Source organism: Sturnira hondurensis, unplaced genomic scaffold (assembly GCF_014824575.4).
Source record: "Sturnira hondurensis isolate 20B ecotype Veracruz unplaced genomic scaffold, ASM1482457v3 Scaffold0010128, whole genome shotgun sequence".
Classification (NCBI taxonomy): domain Eukaryota; kingdom Metazoa; phylum Chordata; class Mammalia; order Chiroptera; family Phyllostomidae; genus Sturnira; species Sturnira hondurensis.
The window spans coordinates 6,718,941-6,740,914 of NW_028082759.1; the positions used below are offsets into that span (position 1 = coordinate 6,718,941).

The 21,974-nt window shown below is 40.0% G+C and overlaps 1 protein-coding gene across 1 annotated transcript in view; it reads right to left on the bottom strand.

Annotated features, from left to right (window-relative positions):
* The window catches only part of MARCHF1 (membrane associated ring-CH-type finger 1), a 244,950-nt gene that overhangs the window by 65,049 nt on the left and 157,927 nt on the right, over positions 1 to 21,974 (bottom strand). Inside the window, exon 3 of the mRNA XM_037058324.1 lies at positions 1,302 to 1,381. Within this exon, the coding sequence (XP_036914219.1) occupies positions 1,302 to 1,381 (80 nt within the window). The remainder of the gene's footprint in view (positions 1 to 1,301; positions 1,382 to 21,974) is intronic.

Consider the following 21,974-nt stretch of genomic DNA (forward strand, 5'->3'; position numbering starts at 1 on the left):
GTCTTGTCTTAACTAGAATGAGTACAAGAGTCAACTGGTTTGGCAGCTCTTTTACTAGGATAAACCATTTTTCAATTTAAAAAAAGGGGGGAAAGGAGAAATAAAGTTCTATTGTTTTTCTCAGACCCACTTTTTCTCATTTTACCACTTTATATACAACCAGACAAATAACAGCATGAAAAAATGTTATGTTTTAAGGGTAGATGTCAAACACACATGTAACTCACAGCAGAAAGAAAAAACATTTGCACGGCATTAAGAGCTTCTCCAGAGTGACTGACCTGCATACTTTTAAATGCTCAGACCCGTCACGGCAGGTGGCAGGAGGCTTATGAAGGTAGCCATTCACCTGGAAACCTGCGTCATCCACATACTTTCCGCCTTCTGTTCCTGCAATATTTCGGTGGTGGAATCTGTTTCTGAAAATCTTTTGTTGATTGGATCATTTGGCCTAAAACTATGCAAGAGCTGGGGGTCCCTGCGGTGATGTCTGCCTTTGCTTTCTTCACAGTTCCTTGAGGATCTCTTAATCTCGAAGGATCCCTTAGGCAGGGAAACACAGGGCTCTTCATACCATGTGCCTTTTCCCCTGTAGAGATTTAAAGGGCCACTCTCACATTCAATCAGCTCTTGTTGACTTTTACCTTTGGAGCCCAAATATACCAGATCAATTCCATCAGGAGCCCCATCCAAGTGTCCACATGATTTATTATTATCTCTCCTCCTTCGAGACAGTCATAATTTCTCTTGGGTTCTTCTTTTTGCCTGGGTCCAATGACTCTCATCTGTGGAAGATGAATCTGAAGAATCTGTAAAGCTCACTCCATCTGGAGGTGAAAACCATTTCTTCTTCCTCTTATTTGTTCTTCTGCACGCTCATATCTCTCAGAGGCCCTTTTCCTCCTCCTGGGCCTCTGTTTTACTGATTCCTTACCAGACTCCTTCCTAGCAGGGCTCAGCACCATGACAGGGGTGCATTGCTCAAATGCATCTTCTGACATGTCATGCAAGATGACAGATCTAGACAAAGCAGCAGACAGAGGATGGGAAATGGGAACAGAGAGGAAAGCCATGGGAAAACAGAGAAAGAATGATGAAAATGATAGCCTGGACCAGAAGTTGGTAAACAAAGATCAAATGAAGAAAATGCACTAAAAAAAAACAACAACAACTTAAGCCTGCATAAATTGTTAATGGATAACATAAGGTAGAAGCATGAGCCACCCAGTCTCAGAATGTAAAACAAGAGTACAAAACATTAGCCTAAAAGTATTGAGTAGAATCATTTGCTGAGCACTTACCTGCAGATGTCCTGAGTGGACGGACAGACAGACAACCTTGACTGGCTCCTGGGAGCTGTCCCTGTGGTTGGGCTGCTTGCCTGGAGAAACAAGTTAGATAATTTGGCATCTTGGTTAAGGTAATACATGGTCGATATCTTTCTTTTTTTCCACATATTTAAAAAATTACAACAAACGTGGCTGGCAGTCATGTTGATTATAACACACACAGCTCACAGAATGTAGGAAGTCAGAGGTTCGTTTTGCAAAAGCAAAACTTATTTGAGGAACTTGAAACAGCTGAGATGGTGAACCGCTTAGCTGTTGCTTCATTTGTGAGAGAGGAAGATGATTATACAATTTTTATCCTTACTGTGAACACTTGAGTGGGATGGCTCAATGTACCTTGGAAACAAATGGATCACACTCAAATATCCTATCACATAAAGGACACAAAGGCCACTAAATGACAAGAATAATAATGATCTAAGACCTAAATAATCAAATAGCCATTAGATTGCTAACATTGCCTGGAGTTAACACTAGGTCACAACATGGACCCATGAGATAATATATTTAAAGATACTCTGTAACAGTTAAAAGTCTGCAGTCATGAGTACTTTATCATTGAAACTAATACAAATCGATCCATCACAGCATTATGGACCTTTCATATCTATTAACCCTGTGATCACGCTGAGCCCATAAATAAGAGGACCAGAAATACGTCAGATTCTTGGCACAAAGTTGAGCACATTTCACTAAACTCCTATCTTCCTTCAATTTGACCTCTTTAGCCTGTTGCATTTAAAACACAGATGATGATACAGCAGAAGCTAGAGTGTGTGCCCTGCATTGTGCATTATCTACTGTCCCTTTAATTCTCCTGGTAAGCTCATAAGTGCAAAATACTAATAACAGCTTTGAGTGAATATTATGTGCCAATCTCTGTTTCAAGTAATGTTCATAGGTTCACTTACTAATACTCACGAGAAACATCTGTGGTAAATACCATAATGAGCTCCACGTTCCAGAAGAGGGAACTGAGCCATTGGTGCTGTTTCTTACTAGGAGGTGTTAGAGCAAAGGATCGGACGATCGCTCTTGCCCCTGCATCTGTTCTCTTCTCCGCCTAGCAACGCGCCTCTCTTTCACACAGGAAAAGAAGGAACTCCTAGGCCCAGACTCAGGCCAATCTGACTGCACGGACGGAATACACAATTTTCCCAGCAAAAATAACAATAAAGGTAGAAAAGTTAATCCCAAACTTCAAAGTAGTTCTAAAAATTTCCATTTGGGGGATATTGTGGGTTCCAGAGAAAAAGAAATTAATTCTAACTCAAGAGGTCAAAAAAACTTTCAAGAGAAAGCATGGAAGGTTGAATAATATTCCACTTCACCTCCCAGCATGTTAACATCTCAATCCCTGGAATTTGTGAATACATTTCCTTACACAATAGAAAGTATGTTACACATTAGAGTAAGTTAGAGATCTGGAGATGGGAAAATTATCCTGGATTATCTTGGAGGGTTCAATGTGATCATGAGGAACCTTACAAGATGGAGGCAGAAGTCTATCAATCAGAGGAGACAAGGTACAGAAGGATAAGAGCAAAGGTAAGAGAGAAGGGAAGATGCTGTATTTCTGTCTGTAAAGATGGAGGGAGGGTTCCCTGAGCCAAAGAATGCAGGTGGCTTTTAGAATCTGGAAAAGGCTAGAATTAACACTGAAATCTATTTGACCAGCTAACTGATATAAAATTAACCCTAGCTGGGGTCACCTTTGATGCATTTGCTCGGCAAACATGAATTAAGGGTGGATTATATAATAGATACAACGATGAGTTCTGGAACTAAAGAAAGAGATGGCACCCTGAAGGGGCTTCTCATTTAGTGGAGAAGAGATGTTGTAAGTGAATAGGTGACTTTAGTATATCCCGAGAGTCTAGGAATGGGGTTCTGATGAAGGAGGGGCACCTAATGCCGAATGGAGCAGAGATTTAAAGTGTCACCGAGGAGATGACACCTGACCTCAAAAGGGTGAGTGTGAGAAAAGTGGGAGAAAGCAGTCCAGACAGGGAGAAGGTTGTACAAGAGCACACAGTAGAGAGAACACGGCTTGTTTGGGGAACACAGAAAGTTTTGTAATGACTGGAGGGAAGGTAGTGAATGAAGTATGAAGTGCCAGTAATACAAAGTCAAGATGAATGAGTAGACAGAGGTTCTATATGCCACATTGAAATGTCTGGGCTGTATCCTCAAATAAATGGAAAGTCATTGACAGATATTCATCAGTAAATGGAAATGATGACATCTGGGGACCAGAAAGCTCACCTTGGTGGCTGCGTGAAGGTAACTGAGAGGCACAGAACTGACTGCAGCAGGGAGAAGAGTTAGGATTCGATATATTTGGTATACAATGGAGACTGAGAAAAGAGGTCATTTAAACAATACAGCCCCGACTGGTTTTATTTTTAAATAGGACTAAAATCATTTGAAAGATCGGGTGAAAAAGGTAATAAGGGAAAACATCTAGGGAAATTCTTTAATAAAAGCTAAGTGGGATCAAGAGCTATAGCACGTTTATCAGATATCAAAGCAATATGACTCTTCAGAAATTAGAAGATTATGTGGGTGGCAAAGGAAAAGACACATTAGAATAGCAATCTATCTATCTATCTATCTGTCTGTCTATCTATACCTTATTACCTAATAAAGTTGTATTTCAAATCAGTTGGAAAAGCCTAGGTTATTAAATAAATAGCAAGAGGGAGAATGACTAGTCATCTGCAAAATGTAAAGCTGGATGCCTTCCTACTGCCTCCAGTGAAATTTAGGTGGATGAACAACTTAACTGCAGCAAAACAAAACCATAAAAGTAGGTGAAGAACACATAACCGAATGTGTTTATAATATTTTGGAAGGAAGTTTCTTCCTCAGGAGAACAAGAAACAAAAAAATTAACACAGCAATAGACTATTTGGCATAATATTTTAAAAAGTAACTTTTAGTTTATAAAAAAATAAACACAGCCCTGGCTAGTGTAGCTCAGTGGATTGAGCGCAGGCCTGCGAACCAAAGGATCATGGTTTGATTCCCAGTCAGGGCACATGCCTGGGTTGCAGACCATTTCCCAGCAGGGGATGCATGAGAGGCAACCATATATTGATATTTCTCTCCCTCTCGCCTTCCCTTCTCCTCTAGAGATAAATAAATGAAATCTGAAAAAATAAATAAAAACAAACACATACACTCACACATCAAAACTAGCCCAGAAATAATTCAAAGACATAAATAATATCATATTCATAACATCTATGATAGCCAAACAGCTACTTTCTCTAATATTCCGAGACTTTTTTACAAATCAAGGGAGAAAAGTTGATTGGTCTTTGAGAACCATAAGTAAGACACCCAGACAGTTCACACAGAAGGAATCACACGCAGTGGAAATCTATGCATAAAAAAGACATTCAAGCCCTGGCTGGTGTGGCTTAATGGATTGAGCGCTGGCCTGTGACCCCAAAAAGATGCTCAATTTCAGTTTGCAAACAAATGGGAATTCAGTTAACAATGGTCTTTACTTTCACTTATCAGAGCAGCACGTTTAAAAAACATTGCTAATACCCCGGGTACTGAGGGGGGGAAACCAAGCATTGCTACATATTGGTGAAGTGTGTAATTATAAATTGGCACAACTTGCTGGAGGGCGATTTGGTAAACTTTGTTAAAACAGAGAAAGTCTATGTTGTTCAAGTCGGAAATTCTAATCACAGGAATCGCTTTTGCTAAAACGCTTGCACAATTGCCCAAAGATATATTCATTATAACGAGAGTGTTCGTAATAGCATTGTTTATAACAGCAAGAAATTGGAAACAACCCAAATGTTTAGTTATTTACAATGAAATACGAAAGCCATCAAAAGGAAGGAGACACACCACACACATGCACACATGATCATACATACACCTTTGGAGGATGTATTTTTATGTGGAAAGTCAAGTTTCAAAATTATATATAGTATGGCCTCATGTGGTTAATAATGCTTATATTATGTATGTTGTCATGAATAGGACACATTTGGAGAAGTATCTATCCAAATATTAGCAGTAATTATCTTTTTGAGGCAGAATTATGAGAAACCTTTAATTTTTAGGTTATAGATTTCTATAATATTTAAAATCTTCCATTTTAATAAAAGAAAAAAGTTTTAGTCATATTAATGATGTTATAAGTGACAACAAGAATCAAGATTTTTTTTCTTGCAACTAGTGATACAGTCATTCCTTTACTACCTCTTTGACCTCCACTTCCCCTGTTCAATTAACAGAGAAGAATTGTTGGAAGGATAACACAATATCATTGATCAGGTAAGTACTCTGTAGCATGTCCAAGAACTGTTAACCTTGGATTATGAGAATCTTTTTATTTATTCCCAACAAATCACGTTTTCTCCCCACAAACAGACTCAATGGTATCCCTTCATTCAAAAGGGAGACATATCACAGCATTAAATCAATGATTCTTTTTTTTTAAATATTTTATTTATTTATCTTTTTAGAGGGGAAGGGAAGGAGAGAGGAAAAAAACATCAATGTATGGTTGCTTCTTGTGCATCCCCTGCAGGGAACTGGTCCCTGCAGGAAACTGGCCTGCAACCCAAGCATGTGAATCGAACCGCGATCGTCTGGTTCGCAGGCCCGCACTCAATCCACTGAGCTACACCAGCCAGTAAATCAATGATTCTTAATCCTGGCTAAAAATTAGAATCACTGGGAAGATTTTTTTTTTAAATCACCTCTTCCTGGGCCTGTTTTAGAATCTCAGAGGAAGGGAACCCAGGGCATGGAACCTGATCATCAGCATTCTTACAGCTCGCCCTGATGACTGACTCAACATATCCAAAATCAAGGACTTAATTTATTGGCTTTTATCCTACTTATAAGGGGATATTATCCTACTTCAATTTTCATATTAGTTTTTGTTTCCCTGAGATTCCAATGGTAATATTCTTGAAAGCCTTGATTTTTTTTTGATAGACGAAAGTGATTTCTAAATTCCCAAATCTCACTTTTACACATCTAGATGAGTTCTTGGTTGTAGTTTTTATAACCCATCGCAGAGGGAGATGAAGGGGATGACTTACTCTCTGTTTCCTGTGTGCCGCTGAAGGGCAGGACAGTAGAGAAGAGAGAGAAGAACAAAAGAAGAAATTCCACTGTCTTTTCTCCCCATTTATCTACCTGGGCTGAGCATGGGTTGGGGAGTGGATGTGGGGAACAGGGCAGGGTACTTGGAACACTCACCAAGACATGCTTGGGAACAAACCAAGAACATGATGCTTATTCTTTCCTTCCCTGGAAAGACTATGTCTTTAAGATCAGCTCCTCAGTGGGCAAGGGCAATGCCTACATTGACACCGGCATGGTAGGACAGAAGTAACTGCGGCAGATGGACCTGAGCCAGTTCTCCCATTCCCTTAGCCTGGGGTGGGGAGAGGGAATCCAGGTGTCTCTGTGTGCTTTTGTGGGAAAGATCATTGAAACTGCTACTCTGGGGAGGCACGCAAGGGTCACCAGAGTTCAAACAAATGTGACTCTGTAACAGAGGGCCACAGAAGTGACTACCCGGGCAAGAGGCATGGTAGTCCAGTGAAAATCCAAATGGGTGGGAAGGTCAGACTGTAACAAAGAGCTGGTCAGCAGGCCCGAGAGCCAGCAGCTGTACTTTAGCACGGGGCCTGGTAGAAACCTCCAGTACAGAACTCGAAATAGAGGTCCCTCCCAATGTATTCTAAAAAATGTAGGGAAGTGGGAAGAAACCTTGAAAAATGTACTGTGATTAAGTTCTGAAGCCCAGCAGACAGAAGTCTTGTTTTGAAAACAGCAAACATTTCCCACATCAGCAACCAAGGGGACTTAAGAGGAAGTTCAGAAAACTGAAATTACTTGTAGAAATTCACATGGCCTCCTCCCTACCAGAGTATGCAAAATTTACTGCACTACATGCTGAGGATCGTGTAAGATTCCTAAGAAACTTGTGTAGCAAACATCCACACCATTGACTGATTACAAAATCTAGATGTAGAAGAAAGTGACCTTGAAACTGAGTTTATAATTCTGTAGATGAAAAATGGTGCAGAAAAGAAGATGCAGGCCAGACAGCAAAAAGTAGAACAGAGAGTCCTAGCAAGTTGTCACAATGCTCCTTTCGGCACACCAAGGTTTGGAAGAAACCGAACATCTTTTCTAAAAGGAAAAGCCAAATCTACCTTTAGCAGTCCACACCATTATGGGAGAGGCTTGGCACAAGGCTGAACTCTTCAGGCAGGTCAAAAGAGAAGCTGCAGGTAAAGGTGCAGAATCTAGCCCATCTCCAGAGGCCCTAGGAGGCCAGCCAGAGAGCCGCCTGGTCCACAGAGGCCCAGCTAAGCCCACCTACACTTCCAATTGGAAAAGATATTTGAAAACACAAATGGGAGAGTGACTGTCATCAGCGAATGAATGGCAGACAACTTGGTTTTTAGCAGCAGCTCATGTCACCTCCCAATTCTCACAAGCCACCTGCTCTTACTGATACAGATCAGACCCAATATAAGCTCTGGCAGCAGTCCAGGCTGAACCCCTGGGGACCTGGACATGGTAAGGCTACTTCTGAGAGCAAGGGCTATCTCTTGGGGGCATTGATAGGGACCATTCTGTGAGAAGCTGAAGACCCAGCAGAGTACACAGGCTACCTAGTGAAATGTAGGCGTTCCAGGAGGGGCACAGACAGATTCAGACTATCGTCTCTGGTCCCCTGCATTAATCCCTCAACCCACTTTTGGTAATTGCACAGCTCTGGGGAACAGTTCCCTGTGTGTGCCAGCTGACCTCATGGTGACCATGTCCCATCTCAGGTGAGTGTTACTTAGTTTCTACTCTGTATTCCTAATTCCATGGGGACACACTCGGGCTTGCACAAGCTGGAGTGCAAGGGGCTTAATACCTCTAGGAGCAACTCTCAAAAAAATGGGTTCTAAAAGATAAATTGGTCCATTCTCCTTTCTGCCGGGTAGAAAATTCTGAGAGACATTTTAAATATTTCCCGGAAGTCCCATTAGGATGAAGCAGCCATAACTGACTTCAAAGCGCAGCCTCTGTTGGGAGGAGCGCTTTCCTGTTCACCAAAGGGCTGCCGGTTCGATTCCCGATCAGGGCATGTGCGGGAGGCAACCGATCAATGTCTCTCCCTCACATCAATGTTTTCCTCTCTCCTCCTCTCACTCTAACACCAACTTTTTAAAAAGGGCCTATCCTTGGGCAAGGATTTAAGAAAATGCACCCTTACATTGACTTTCCGCCCATTTTGGCGTGATGTTCTCTAACCCCTCATTTATGACTCCTGGGATGACTTCTGAAACACACCACCTGCCCCCAAAGTCTTGGCACCAGAACTTCCACGGGGAAACCAAACTGAGAGAAAACTGACCCCAGAAATTGTTCTACACAGAAGACCCACAGGACAGAATTTAGGAGACAGGCCACTCACGGTCAGACATAACAGAGAATGCTTTGCCGGTAGTAAGGGCAGCGGTGGAAGCGCCGAGTGAGCTGCGGCATCACAGTTGCCGGGCTGGTGGAGGTACGGACGGATGGAGCCACGCCGTGGCTCTAGCATTTGTACAGCAGGGGCCAACGATAAGGATGAGGATATGCGCTTGCCTGGCTTTCTTAACTGCCTGGGAAGCTTCTATAAAAGGAGAATGGCAGGTTTCGCTCGGTTAATTGTCAGCCAAGGGCACTTTGTGAAAGCTCAAAGCATAGCGATGTTCCCTCTAGGCAGCCCTGGACTAAAAGAGGACAGAAGCCAGGGATGACTGCACCAGTCCCCGGTTTTGCAAGTAGTCCGTTCTGGGAGATATTCTTTGCATTTCATAGGTGATCCTGCTGAAATCATGCTGTTTGGCACATCAGTGACCTGTACTACATCCTGCTATTGGCTTCTCCTCCTTTTCTGTTGCAACTGCCCTTCTCCTTGCTGCCCGGGAAACACCTCCCAGACAAACAATTCATACGAGAGCGCAAGTCTTTGTCCCAGGCTTGCCTTTGTGAGAACATAAATTCAGATACTGGAGGTTTAGGGTGGGCTGTATTACCGGAAAACTTGGTTGCCTGCTGGCATTGCCTGGGCTGGCTGGACTCTCCCCACGCTCCTGTAGCTGTGTGTCTTACCAATCGCCTCAGCCCTCTCATTGCCAGTCTGGTGCCCACTGTAAGTCCCACTCGAAAATGGTCCAGTTTTAGATCCTGGCACTCCCCTCAACCTGAGGCAGTTAATTGTGCAGAGAGAGAACAACTCTTCTCGCAGTTCTCATTGCCTCCCTTTGTTCTTCATTCTGATCTGTATTCTGCAGAGTGGGAGGATTTATCTTCCCAAGGCAGAGCTCCAGTCACTTCCTTCGCCTTATGAGAAGGCTTCAATGGTCCCTGACTACCTAATAAATTAAATTCAAAGAGAAGAATTTGGCGTTTTCAGCCCTTTGTAAAGTTCTGTGTCCCATCTACTTCTCTGATATTACTGGTAACTTCGGTCACTTATCTTAATTCCTGAGTTCCAGCAAAACCTAGCTTATTTGTTATTATCAGTATGCCTCATACTTCCCCCCCATGCCTTTCTCTACAAAGAAAGTGGCAAGAGAAAAGGTTTGGGATTTTCCTCAAGACCCAGTTAACTGGGTCTTTCCACCTTCAGGCACTATTTTATTTGAACTCCTGGACCCCTTTGAACACTCCTTAGGGAATCACTCTTAACTCTCGTTTTTACGTCATCATCCATATTCCTGTCTCATCATCTTCAAACTGCCATACCAGTCCACCGTTCATCTTTTTTTTTTTTTTTGGCTTTCTTGCCAGATTGAGATTATGTCTTACTCGTTTTGGAAACCTTCACACTGTCTTGTCCGTATCAGGTAGCTAAAGGGTTGTGGGGTTGGACTGTGCTTGGCGATAATAGTCTGGCTGAGTTGAAGGGACCTTGGTAAATCCTGTCCTGACTGCGGCGGAGAGAAAGATGACAATCACATCCAGTGACCCAAGATGAAAGGGCTACACTCTATCCTATAATGGAGGAAATCTTACTCTGTAACAAATAAATGCAGGGAGGCCCGATTTTATATAATTCTTGAGACCTTTTTCTTGGACTTTGGAGTCAAAAAAGCACACCAAAATTAAAGAAGCATCCTCTGTTTCATTTTAAAGATAGGGATTCCTATTGAGGAAGTAATATAACTACATTGTATAGAGACGAATATATGTTTCACCATTTTTTAAGCTGGCAGGATCTGTTTAAAAAGAAAACATAGTAATGGAGAATAAAAAGGAATTAAAATCTTTTAAATGCATGGCCCTATTCAACAGCAATGAATTGTTTTAATTTGCTAGTTGGTACATTATAAGAGCTTGGTAATTTGTTCATCCCTTTAATAGGTGCAAGATTGAAATGTGGTTGGGAAGGGGAAAATAACAATTGACTGGATGAGCAGAATAATATGTTCTTTGAAATGAAGCCTTCTTTGTAATGGATGTTTATTTCAGATGATTACATTGTACAGTGCATTCAAATGGGAAAAACAAACAGGAGGCCAGCTGCACTAATTTTATCAAAGTTATTTATATCCACCATATAATTAAAGGCAGTAATTTTAAATTAGGTTTTCTGAGAACCCATTTATAGGCAACACAAGACAACTCGTCTCTATGGCATTGAGGCCGCGATTGTGCTCCGGGGGCGATGTTCACGGTTGCCGATTGGCCTTGGCATTTTGAAAATTAATTACTGCTTCAAAAAATGCTAAAGTGGCTGCCTTCTGCTGCCCCGACCGGTTTAGGGCTACTCCACGGGGAGAGCGCAGTGTATAATTTATGATGTGAGAAAAACAAACGGCTTCTTTTATTTACTAATACACTAATGATACCTTATGAAGAACGACTCTAGAACTTCGGATAGCCACTGCTTTGCAAAAGCTTCCTTCTTTTAAAAAAAGTCACTAATTTCCGTAGTTTATGAATGACACGTTAAAGAATTAAGTGTTAAATGAAATATTAAACTGGCTCTAGGGAACAGAAAATAGGCCCAAACCTGTCTAAAAGACCCTTTTTGGTTGTAAAATAAATTTAGAAAATGTTTACGCAATCTCAGGGCTCCAGGGAACTTCATAAAGGGGTGTTGGTCTGACCTCAACCTGACTGTTAGTCCATTTATCACGCTCGCAGTGGGTGATCATCCGGCCCCTGCTTGGTCAGTAGCAGAACTCACTATCTCTTCCCCCACATTTCTCCAGCTATAACATCTGACGGCGCCACCTTACAATCACATTGAAGTCAGTTTCTCTGTGGATTCCTGCCCTAATTCTAGTTTTACCCTCCAAAGCTACACAGAATTTGCTTAATCTCGAAGTGTTTCTTCTATACCAGGGCCTTTTGCTACTTACTGATCTTCACCTGTCCTGTATTCTTGCACCCCATCCTCAATCCTCTTAGGCAAGTTTAGAGTATGCTATGCTATCTTATATGAACACGTGAAGTATACACTTGGAGCAGTGAGTAAATGCATTCATTGGAAGCATGGGATGCCAGTGACAAACCTGAAAGGGAAGACTTTGGACAATGATGAAACTTCAGTGTCAGGGTAGGTACTGTTCCACACTATTTGATAGGTAATCAGTGAAGATCCTAATGAGTAGATAAGGGTCATGACAAGTGTCTTTAAATAAGGTAGCACCCAAACTATAAAATTTATACAAATTAACCAACAAGACAAAATAGAGGATCTGGAAAGAGATATACAAATATGATCAACTGATTTACGACCAAGGCGCCAAGGCAATTCAATGAGGAAAGAAACATCTTTCAAAAAATGGGGCTGGAAGAAAATGCTTCTATCCACCATGAAGAAAATGAATCTCAATCCTTACCTTACAATATGTTAAAAATTACTTAAAATGATTCATTGAAAACAAAAAGCAAAAACTACACAATTCTGAAAAAAATAGAAGAAAATCTCTGTGACCTCAAAGTAGGAAAAGATTTTCTAGTTGAGACACTAAAAAGCACAACCCACAGAATTAATTGTTGCTAAATTACATTTTACATAAATGAAACACTGTTGCTCTTAGAAAGGCATTATATAAAGAAAGAGAAAAGGTGAGGTACGTATTGGATAAAGAACTTGTATCCAGAGTGTATAAACAATTCTTACACATTTATAACTCAGTAATTGAAAAGATGAACACAAAAAATATGTGAATTTCCAATAAACATTTGAAAAGATACTCTAAATCACTTATCATCAGTGAAATGCAAATTAAGGCCACAAGAACATACCACCACATACCCATTAGAATGGCTACAACTAAAAATGCTGGTGACATCAAGTCCTGGCAAGAAAGCAACTGGAACTTTTGAACATTACTGGAAGTGCTCACCTGGCAGTCTGACATAAAGTTAAATGCACCTCTCATACAACCTAGCCATTCCACTTCTGTGTGTGTACTCAAGAGAGATATAAGCATATGTCAACTTGCACACAAATGTTCATAGCAGCATTATTCATAGTAGCCAAAATTTCAAAGCAAACCTTGTGTTCATTGACAGATAAATGAATAAGCGCAATGTGGTATATGCGTGCTATGGAATATTATTACACCTTACGAAGGAAGGAAATTATGACATATTTTATCTGCAACATGAATAAACCTTGAGAACATTGTGCTAAGTGAAATAAGTCAGACACAAAAAGCCAAATGCTGTATGATTCCAGTTATATGAGACACCCACATCAGTCAAATCCATAGAGACAGGAAGTAGAGGGTGGTTGCTGGGGGCTGTGGGGCGGCGTGGGGGTGTGCTGTTCATCGGGCTGTAGAGTTTTAGTTTTGCAAGATGAAAAGAGTTTCAGAGACTGGCTGTACAACAGTGAGGATGGACTACAACCCCTGAACTTTTACACTTAAAATTGATGAACATAGCCCATCTTATACTATGGGCGTTTTAACCAAAATTTATTTTTTAATGTAAGAAGACAATGGGACAAAGAGGAACTTAGAGAAGAAAAGGTGAAACACATACACTGGCCAGAGCGGTAAGGCAAATGTGGTTCTAAGTTTCCTGGTCCCTGATACAAAGAATCACTTCCCGTGAGATAAAAACAAAGTGAACCACTAGAAAAGGCACAACTTTTGGCTCTGAGACCAAAAAAGAGTGTCCATGTCTGGGTGATCATTTAAGAGAAATAGTGATGAACACTATTGCTCAACACAATTTTTATAATGGATACAGTGTTGAATGTCAAACATGTGTCCATTGTCATTTTCCAATGGCATGATGTTAAAGTAAAATTCAGCACAACAGGAAAATTTCTACCTTGACGTTATGCCGTCAGAAAATAATAATGGACATGTGTTTGAAATTCATTGCAAGTATTCTTAACCCTTTCTTCTACCCCCCACCCCCCTTAAAATCTTCACTGCTTGTCTGCAAAGTGTTCGTGTGACCTGGGTTGGCAGACAGGGACACAGGGAGAAAGAGAGGGCGGGTAGGTTTGTCTACAAAGGAAGAGTCTGAGAAGGAGACAAGATCCAATAAGGAGATGGAGTGAGTGAGAGTGGAGAGTTAGGGGCCGAAGAACAGCTTTAAGAGTTTTGTGGTTCAGACAAAGTTGAGCAGCTGTTTAAATGAATGAGAATCTGGAGGATAGAAATAAAGGACCTTTAGGAGCCCTTACTGTGTGTGCTTTGCTCTAATTGCAGCCTCATCTCTGCTTCTACCTGCAAACCACAGGCCACTGCAAGACAGCCCTTCCCCCGGAAGAGCTCACCAGTGCTTTCTGAAGAGGAAGTGCATTTCTTTTGAATGATACTTGGGGTTGACATAGGACTTAAATTTGGAGAAGAAGGCCTGGATTTATTTAGGTTACATCAATGCAAAGCAGCCCTGCGGAAGCACAAAATATGGGATCTCAACTACTCTTTCTGATCTGGTTTAGTTCAGGAACTAACTTTACAGGAAATGCCACATATCATATAATACTTTATAAATACTGTGCCTGCCAACAGGGTGGTTGATAAAGAGTTGAAATGAGTTAAGAGTTATATATTCTCAGTCACATGTTTTCATGAGGCAATTTCATGTGGCTAGTTAGGCGTGGGGTAATATGAGGTCAGAGAAATGTAGGTATATATAATACTATCAAAATGCTAACCTAAATAAAAAGCTAGTAAATAATCAGAAGAAAATTGGTCAAAGATGTGTACATAGGCAGGGCCAAGAGCTATCAGAAAAAACTTCCAAAATACACTTAAGTGTGTGCACAGATAAATGAACAGTTAACATCCCAGATTTCAAGATTACGGGCCATAGCTATAGATAATTCTAGCTTGCAGAGATTTTCAAGTATGTCCAATCATATTTCTCCCATGTTTGTAAAAAATAAACATGCCAGCAAACCCCCCAAATCTCTTTAACAGCCTGAACTGTCACCTGGTATATCCACCAGGCCACACAGCTTGCCAGCCTCATGCCTAAGTGACTGCAAAAGTTGGATTTTTATACAGGATCATTGGCATTTTATATAAGCAAAAGCACACTGAGTCTTAGGACAGTTGATTTGTAGATCTTTAGAGTAATTATCTAATAACTGGGCTAATTGTCTGTTAGGGCCACCCCTTATTCATTAAAATCATATTAGCTATATCAAAGAGAATGTTTACTTTCCTATTTAAAATGCCAAAGGGGTACAAACTGGCAATTAAGACAAGAGAATGTAAAAGACTTTACAATATTAGTCTCAGTTTTCATACTTCTTTCATTTATAATTTCTTTATGCTTTTAACACAAAATCTCATCATCATGTCAACCTATAAGTACAAACTTTGAGTTGTCCCTAAAGTCATTTTTAGCATCTGGCAAATACAATACATTTGCCTAATGTTATAATACATCGCCCTTGCATTTTCTAGATGATTATTTCTAAATAGTGCCTGCTATAAAAATATTTCTTAACATCTGAGTTGTTACTTCATCAAATCTGTCAGTTTTGAAAAATAAAATGATAGTTTAACTTCAATTGAGAGTGCATAGGGAAATCAAGTAATAATCCCACTTGGGAGAATAAAGAGAAGAACTGAAGTTATTACAACTCCTGTAATTTTGTTTTTATGACTAATAATAGTATAAGAAAATGATGGCTGTTTGTAGGGAAAAAAAGAGGTTTCTAACAGAAATTACCTCATGATATTCATAAATCTGGGGTTTACTGACGGTTTTAGGATGCATTTCTTCTGAAAATCAAGGGTCTACTCTATGCATTCTTATATATTCGAATAGAAGTGGGAAACTACAAAGAAAACATTAATTCCCAGGCTGATGCAGAAATTAATAAATATCTGTAAGCTTACTTCAATGGAAAGTAAACATCTTCATATGATAGTGAAGGAGTAGAGGACATGGCAGCCAAAAATACGGGGCTTTGGCATGTTGATCATTTTGAGCTAAAGGCACTTCGAAAACAGCAGGGGCAAGCTCCCAGCTCTCCTTTCCTCCTGAAAGCAGGAGGCTGGAGCTCCCCCGTGAAGGATGCCCTCCAGATGCCAGGAGGAAATAAATGTTCTTATCCCCAGAGACGGAGAGTTGTAGCTGAGAGAAATGTGTGCAAATAAACTTTGATAAAATACTTCTCATCTTGCCTTAGACTCCCTGTGCATTTTACTTTTCACAGTTGCCACTCTTAGCTCAACCTCGTACACAAGCCCTCAGACCCAGCCGCTTCTGTGGGTCTTCATTTTCCTCTGACCACTCTCCCGTCCGTGTAAAATCTTATTAAATAACATACGAACTCTTTTCTCTTGTCAATCTGTTCAATGTCAGTCCCAGCTGAAAACCTAAAGAGGGTAGAGGAGAAATTTTACCTCCCCTCCACTAGGAAGAGGGTGTTTTCTTTTGGGGGCCCAAGAGAAGTGGAACTTTTGTCAAGAAACACAAATCCGATGGATATATTTAGGAACCCCAAAGAACTCCAAAGGCAAATTTCTAGGCTAGACTTTGTTTCTCTCTTAGATTTCCACTTATTTTCTTCTTTTCTTACTGTTACATTCTTCCTTTCCAGACTGGTGCTAGAGATTAGTGGGACCAGAAACAAAGTTGGTTGCTCTATGTTGGGCTTAAATATTATTCAAACTTTCCTAATTTCTTTGGCTTGATTGGCCCAGTGTACAACTGCTTGGAAGCCATTGAACTGAAGGTCAAAAATTATATCTCGTGTCCACCAATGGAGACATTGCGTTCGTTTTTTTTATGGAGGTCTGCCTACCCTCCAACCCAACTCCTACAACATTAACACTGCCTGCTTTTCCAGTGGTTGTATAGTCCAGGCCCATATTCCTGATCTGTTAGATCACAAATAGTTAGTAATTTGACTTCATATTTGGATCAATGACTCATAAATTGGACTGAGCTTATGCCCATAGGTTCTCATAAATGAGTGTGTAGAACCACTGGTGACTGAACTCATTTTTAACCTTTCTTGGGAGGGTAATTTTGAAAGGTGGATTTGGGTTTCTATTGTTCTTCAGAAAAAAATCACTTGTTCTTTCTTTTCTTTATAAATGTAATAGAAAGTTTGTGCTTTTTTATTAACATTTAATTGCTTGAAGTCACCCTTATCTTGTAATAGCCAAGTAGTGTTGAAATTTCCTATAGAGTACTGGATCACCTGAATTTGTTTCCCATTAAAGAAAATAGTTGTCATTATTTGCTTAGCACTGCTTTACTTCTGAGTGAACCAGTCTCGCTGGATTTGTAAATCATGGCCTTGCCTTTGGCCGAATAGAATGCTTGTGTATCTATTGACTAAGAAAGCAAGTTTGCTAGCTGTCTTTGTAGAGTTCCTTCCATAGCTACTGCTATAATTAGATTTTTTTCATATGCTCTAAAACATGGATTGGTGGTTAATGGAAGCTTATGAGATACACTATTCATCACTCTAGTTTGCTCCTCTAGAACGCTAGATTTGCTAAATGTACTCTGGAAAGCCAAGGTGTCGTGTTCTGTGGGCCTATCAAAGTAATTCTCCTAAAAACATTTGTATCTACAGAGTGCTACAAATAAGACTTATTTGACTATAATAAATCAAATTAATATCATTATTAGGCAATTAGAAAAACATCACTTTAATGTGGCTAAGCACTAAACTGAAATACCACATTTCTTAACTTGTATTTTAAAAGATGGTTTACTGCTAACAATGGACAAGGAATAAGTACCATATTCACATGAATAAATGATTCCCAAACACTGATTTTTTTAAAATAGTAGATTAAATGGGAACACTGCTACATTTCCTCTCCCTATAACTCCCTAGCTGTAATGGTTGGTTTTGTGTATCAACTTGACTGGAGGAAGGGGTGCCCAGGTGAAACACTGTTTCTTGGTGTGCCTGGGAGGGTACTTCCTGAGGAGATTAGCATTTGAATCCACAGGCTCAGTGAAGTAGGCTGCTTAACCTAACGTGGGTGGGCATCATCCAATTTCTTGAGGACCTGAGCAAAGCAAAAGGTGGAAGGAGGAGGAATTTCCTCCTCTTGGCCTCCAGCCAGTCTACGGAGTAAGGACATTGTTCTTTTCCTGACCTTGGATTTCCACCATCTGCTCCAGGTTCTCAGGCCCTCAGACTGCAGCTGGAACTGGGATTGTACCACTGGCTTTCTAGACTCCTCCATTTGCAGAGGGGAGATTGTGCGACATTTCGGCCTCCGTAATCTCATGAGCCGATTCCTCATAATCAATCTCTTTCTGTGTCTCTAGAGAACGATGACTAAAACACTAGGGTGGGTTCCGAATAATTAGCACTATGATTTCAATGATTTATATTTCTTGAGATATCCTTTTTCTGGGTTGGTAGGGGAGTAAGCAATTTGTTTGCTTTTTTCAAAATTACCTCTTAGTAACTATTTTGTTATAATAAAAAGAAAATGTCCAGAGAGAAAACATGTGGGAAAAAAAATATATTTTCTAAATAAGTAGAGTGGGATAAAGATGGGCATTATTGAAGAGACAAATGTAAGAGTAAAATTGATATTACTGCACGAAGTTTCTCCTATGCTCTCTTATAATTAAAATGTGTTTCTTATAATACATATTCAATAATGCATATTATATTCATAGTTATATTCAATTGAATAAGTGATACTATCCATGTATCACTTACTATACATAGTATATAATAAGTTGTTCCCTTTACTTGTTCCCTTTTTTATATATAGTATATAATAAGTGATACATGGATGCAGTATATTATTATATATTCAATTGAGTAAAAGTAAAAATTCATGGGAAAAGCCCAAATAGCCACCTTCAATGCCATATCTTTGAAAACAACCGTTTGAAAGAGAAAATATGCAATGTTTTAGGAAAAAATTAAAATGAAGGAACTGAAAATTATGGAGAAGAACAGAGAGGAAACACATAAAACAAAGAGAATGTATTAAAAGTACAGTCCTAGTCCTCAATGGTAACTCAAAGAAGAATGGGTGTGAGGGGTCAAATAACACAGGAGTTTCAGTGTTTGGGCAAAGTAAAGGAAAACATGCAAACATACAATTATTACAATTTAAAAAATATCTTTCTCTGTTACGCTCTGAAGTATTGTTGCAAATTCCATCTTCGGAAAGAAATACGAAAAAGCAGAAGTTCGCTGAAGCCTTTTCCCAGTGTGACTATATTTTTGGCTTTTCTAAAATCATCGTGGTTGTAGAAGGCAAACTGCTATTTAAGTTGAATACATAACATAAGATCCAAGCCTCCTGTGATTCATTTTTCTAGAATATGCTGAATTTAACTTTGTTTCTGGTAAATTATGTACCTGTTTCAGCACATTCTCGAGAATGAGTTTTTCTTTGAGCACAATATGCTCCATTAGACTGGATATTCCATTAAAACAAATGGATTTCCTGCACTGAAATGGGCTACCAGAGTCCTCATATTGACTTACATTGCACAAAAAGAACATTTTCCCAGAGTATTTTTGGAATTTAACTACTCTAACCTTAATTTCCTTCAAACCCACAGGAATGCCTAGTGCTACAATGGAAGAGAAACTTATAGGCAGAGAGGTACAAATCAAAACATATCATACAAATTAAAAGGCTATTGGAAAAAATAATTGGTGATAATCCACTCTTTTTTTGTTTCTGAATCTATCTGTCAGAGAGATTGACCTGGTAATATTTTAAATAGACTTTGTAGGACATAAATCACATCTACAACATAGGAGCTATGGCTGACCGGTCGCCACAACAGAACTGTGAGGATCCATCCGCAGAACCTCTGAAGCAACCCACCACATTTTAGCCTGATGTTTTAAACTGCACAATGCTAAAAACAAACAAAAAAAACCAAGCATGGCATTTTTCCTCAAACATAATTAACTGAAAGTCCTCTTTTGCTACACTTTGGTGTCTCCCCTCGTTTATAATTCATTCCGTCCTTGTGCCCTAGATAGAACTACTTAATGGTTATAATTTAATTTCCATCTCAAGAACACAGAGAGTGGATTTCTCCATGGGTAAAAGGCCAAATGAATAGCTGAACAAGTACAACCCACATCCTAATTATGAGAGACACTGGTTTGTAGTCCGCTCCAATCATTAACTTCTGTTTTTCTTTTGTCTCCATAGAAATGGCTCTTAGTAAACCGCCTGATCTCCAGCACCCAGTAGGGCCTGACTTTGCTAGGAGCTCACTTGCAACACCACCTCCTGAAGTGAGACACGGCTGTTTCCCTGAACTGGTCTATTTCAGGACTAAGAGACTGGTTTCATGAGATAGAGAACGATCTGTCAACTCAGCTTCTGGACTGTGCAACTTCTGGAGGAAGTTTCAACGGCAGGGAATGGCAGGTAGCGGAATATGCCACCCCCAAAATGGGCCACTTTGGCATAAGGATTATTTGGGGCTGAAGGCAACTGAGCAGAAACAGATACAAGCGAAGCTCTCTACCATGTGTATATGAAGTATACCTGTTAATAAACTTCTGGGGTTTGGTTTTGTTTTGTTTTTCATATAAAGCTATGGAATGAGTGTGATAACGTAGCAACTGAATAGAGATAGGATAGGTAAGATTGATATTTAAGTTCAGAAAGATAAAAAGGAATAACTAACAGAGATTAGAAAAAGTGACAATTTGGGTTAGAGGGGGTACTTGGAAATTGAACGGAAAAGAGAAAGCACTCAGAGGAGAATAGAGAGAACCACTGTATTCAATGTCCCGAGGAAGTCTGGTGGGAGAAACCCTGAGAACCGATGATTTGGCACCGTGGAAATCACTGCTGACCTTGGTTAGGGCAATGTTATGGTAGAAGGCCTGATAGACATAGGACATTTTAAATTCTCTCGTTTTTTAATTATAAAGTATTGAAGCTATACAAAACAATACAAAGGACATATATCGCATGCCTATGCACCCCACATGTTTTTTTGTCAATGCTTAGAGTTTAAGTTGGTGCTGTCTAATCTTCTAGATGTGCTGACTTACGTGGAAACTAACGACACTAGTTGTGGACAGTCAGAGGCAGAGGCCTGCAGCAGGCGTTCACTGGCTCAGGGGCTGCAGCAGCCCAAGGCCCTTCTTGACGGAGGAGCATCCGCAAGTTTGGTTGTGCCTCTAACCTCTTCCTTGAGAAATGGTTAGCTGAAACTGGTGGATTAGACTATTTATATCCTGTTTACATCGCATTTTTGTTTGCTCGTTTAGCAAGTTTTGAGAGGGATGTGTGAAATTCTCTCATGTCAATTTTTCTATTTCTCCTTCAAATTCTTATATTTTGCCTTATATTTTTATTTTGAAAAATTTTATTATTTTTAACAGTGCAATTCTTTTTATTAGATTCTTATTGTATTTTTTAAGCAAGATGTTTTATTTTCTTGTTTCAGTCTATATTTTTCAATTTGGATTGACATTCAATATTAATTTTATATAGTGTCAGGTGTATAGCACAGTGGTTAGACAATTATATACTTTACAAAGTGTTGCCCCCATAAGTCTAGCCCCCACCTGGCACCATACATAAGTATTACAATATTATTGACTATGTTCCCTCTGCTGACCTTTACATTCCCAGAAATGAATCTTCCCTGCTTTCTCACACAGCTAAGCACTGAAGAGGGTATTTGTTGTACTTTTATCTAGTATTTCTAAGTTTTAATATTGGGAGTGATTTCAGATCTCCCTGTCTGTAACATTGCTAGTCTCTCATTGTCTTGTTTTCATCATCGCCAGTGATGGATTTTTATAGACAAGGATGTGGAAGCTTGTGGAAGCTAAATGTCCAACCCAAGGGCAAGCAGAGTGTGGCAGAGCCAGAAGTCACCTCTCCCCTGGTGCACTTTTCTCTTCAGGAGATCGTGTCCCCAGATCTCTTCTACTTCTAAAACCTGATTTGAATATACACTAAAAAGTACAGGCTAAGGGTTCTGGACCCAATTTCAATGTGTGTGTTTTGGGATGTGGGTGGGTTTCCCTCACACCAACAAGCAAATCTCTGACACCAGCTGGGTACCTTGTAATTCAATTCAATTCTAACAATATCTACCCAGAGACAGCATCGGATTCCATAGGTTAAGGGCTCAGCCCACAAGACTGCCCCCAATCCAGATGCCCAT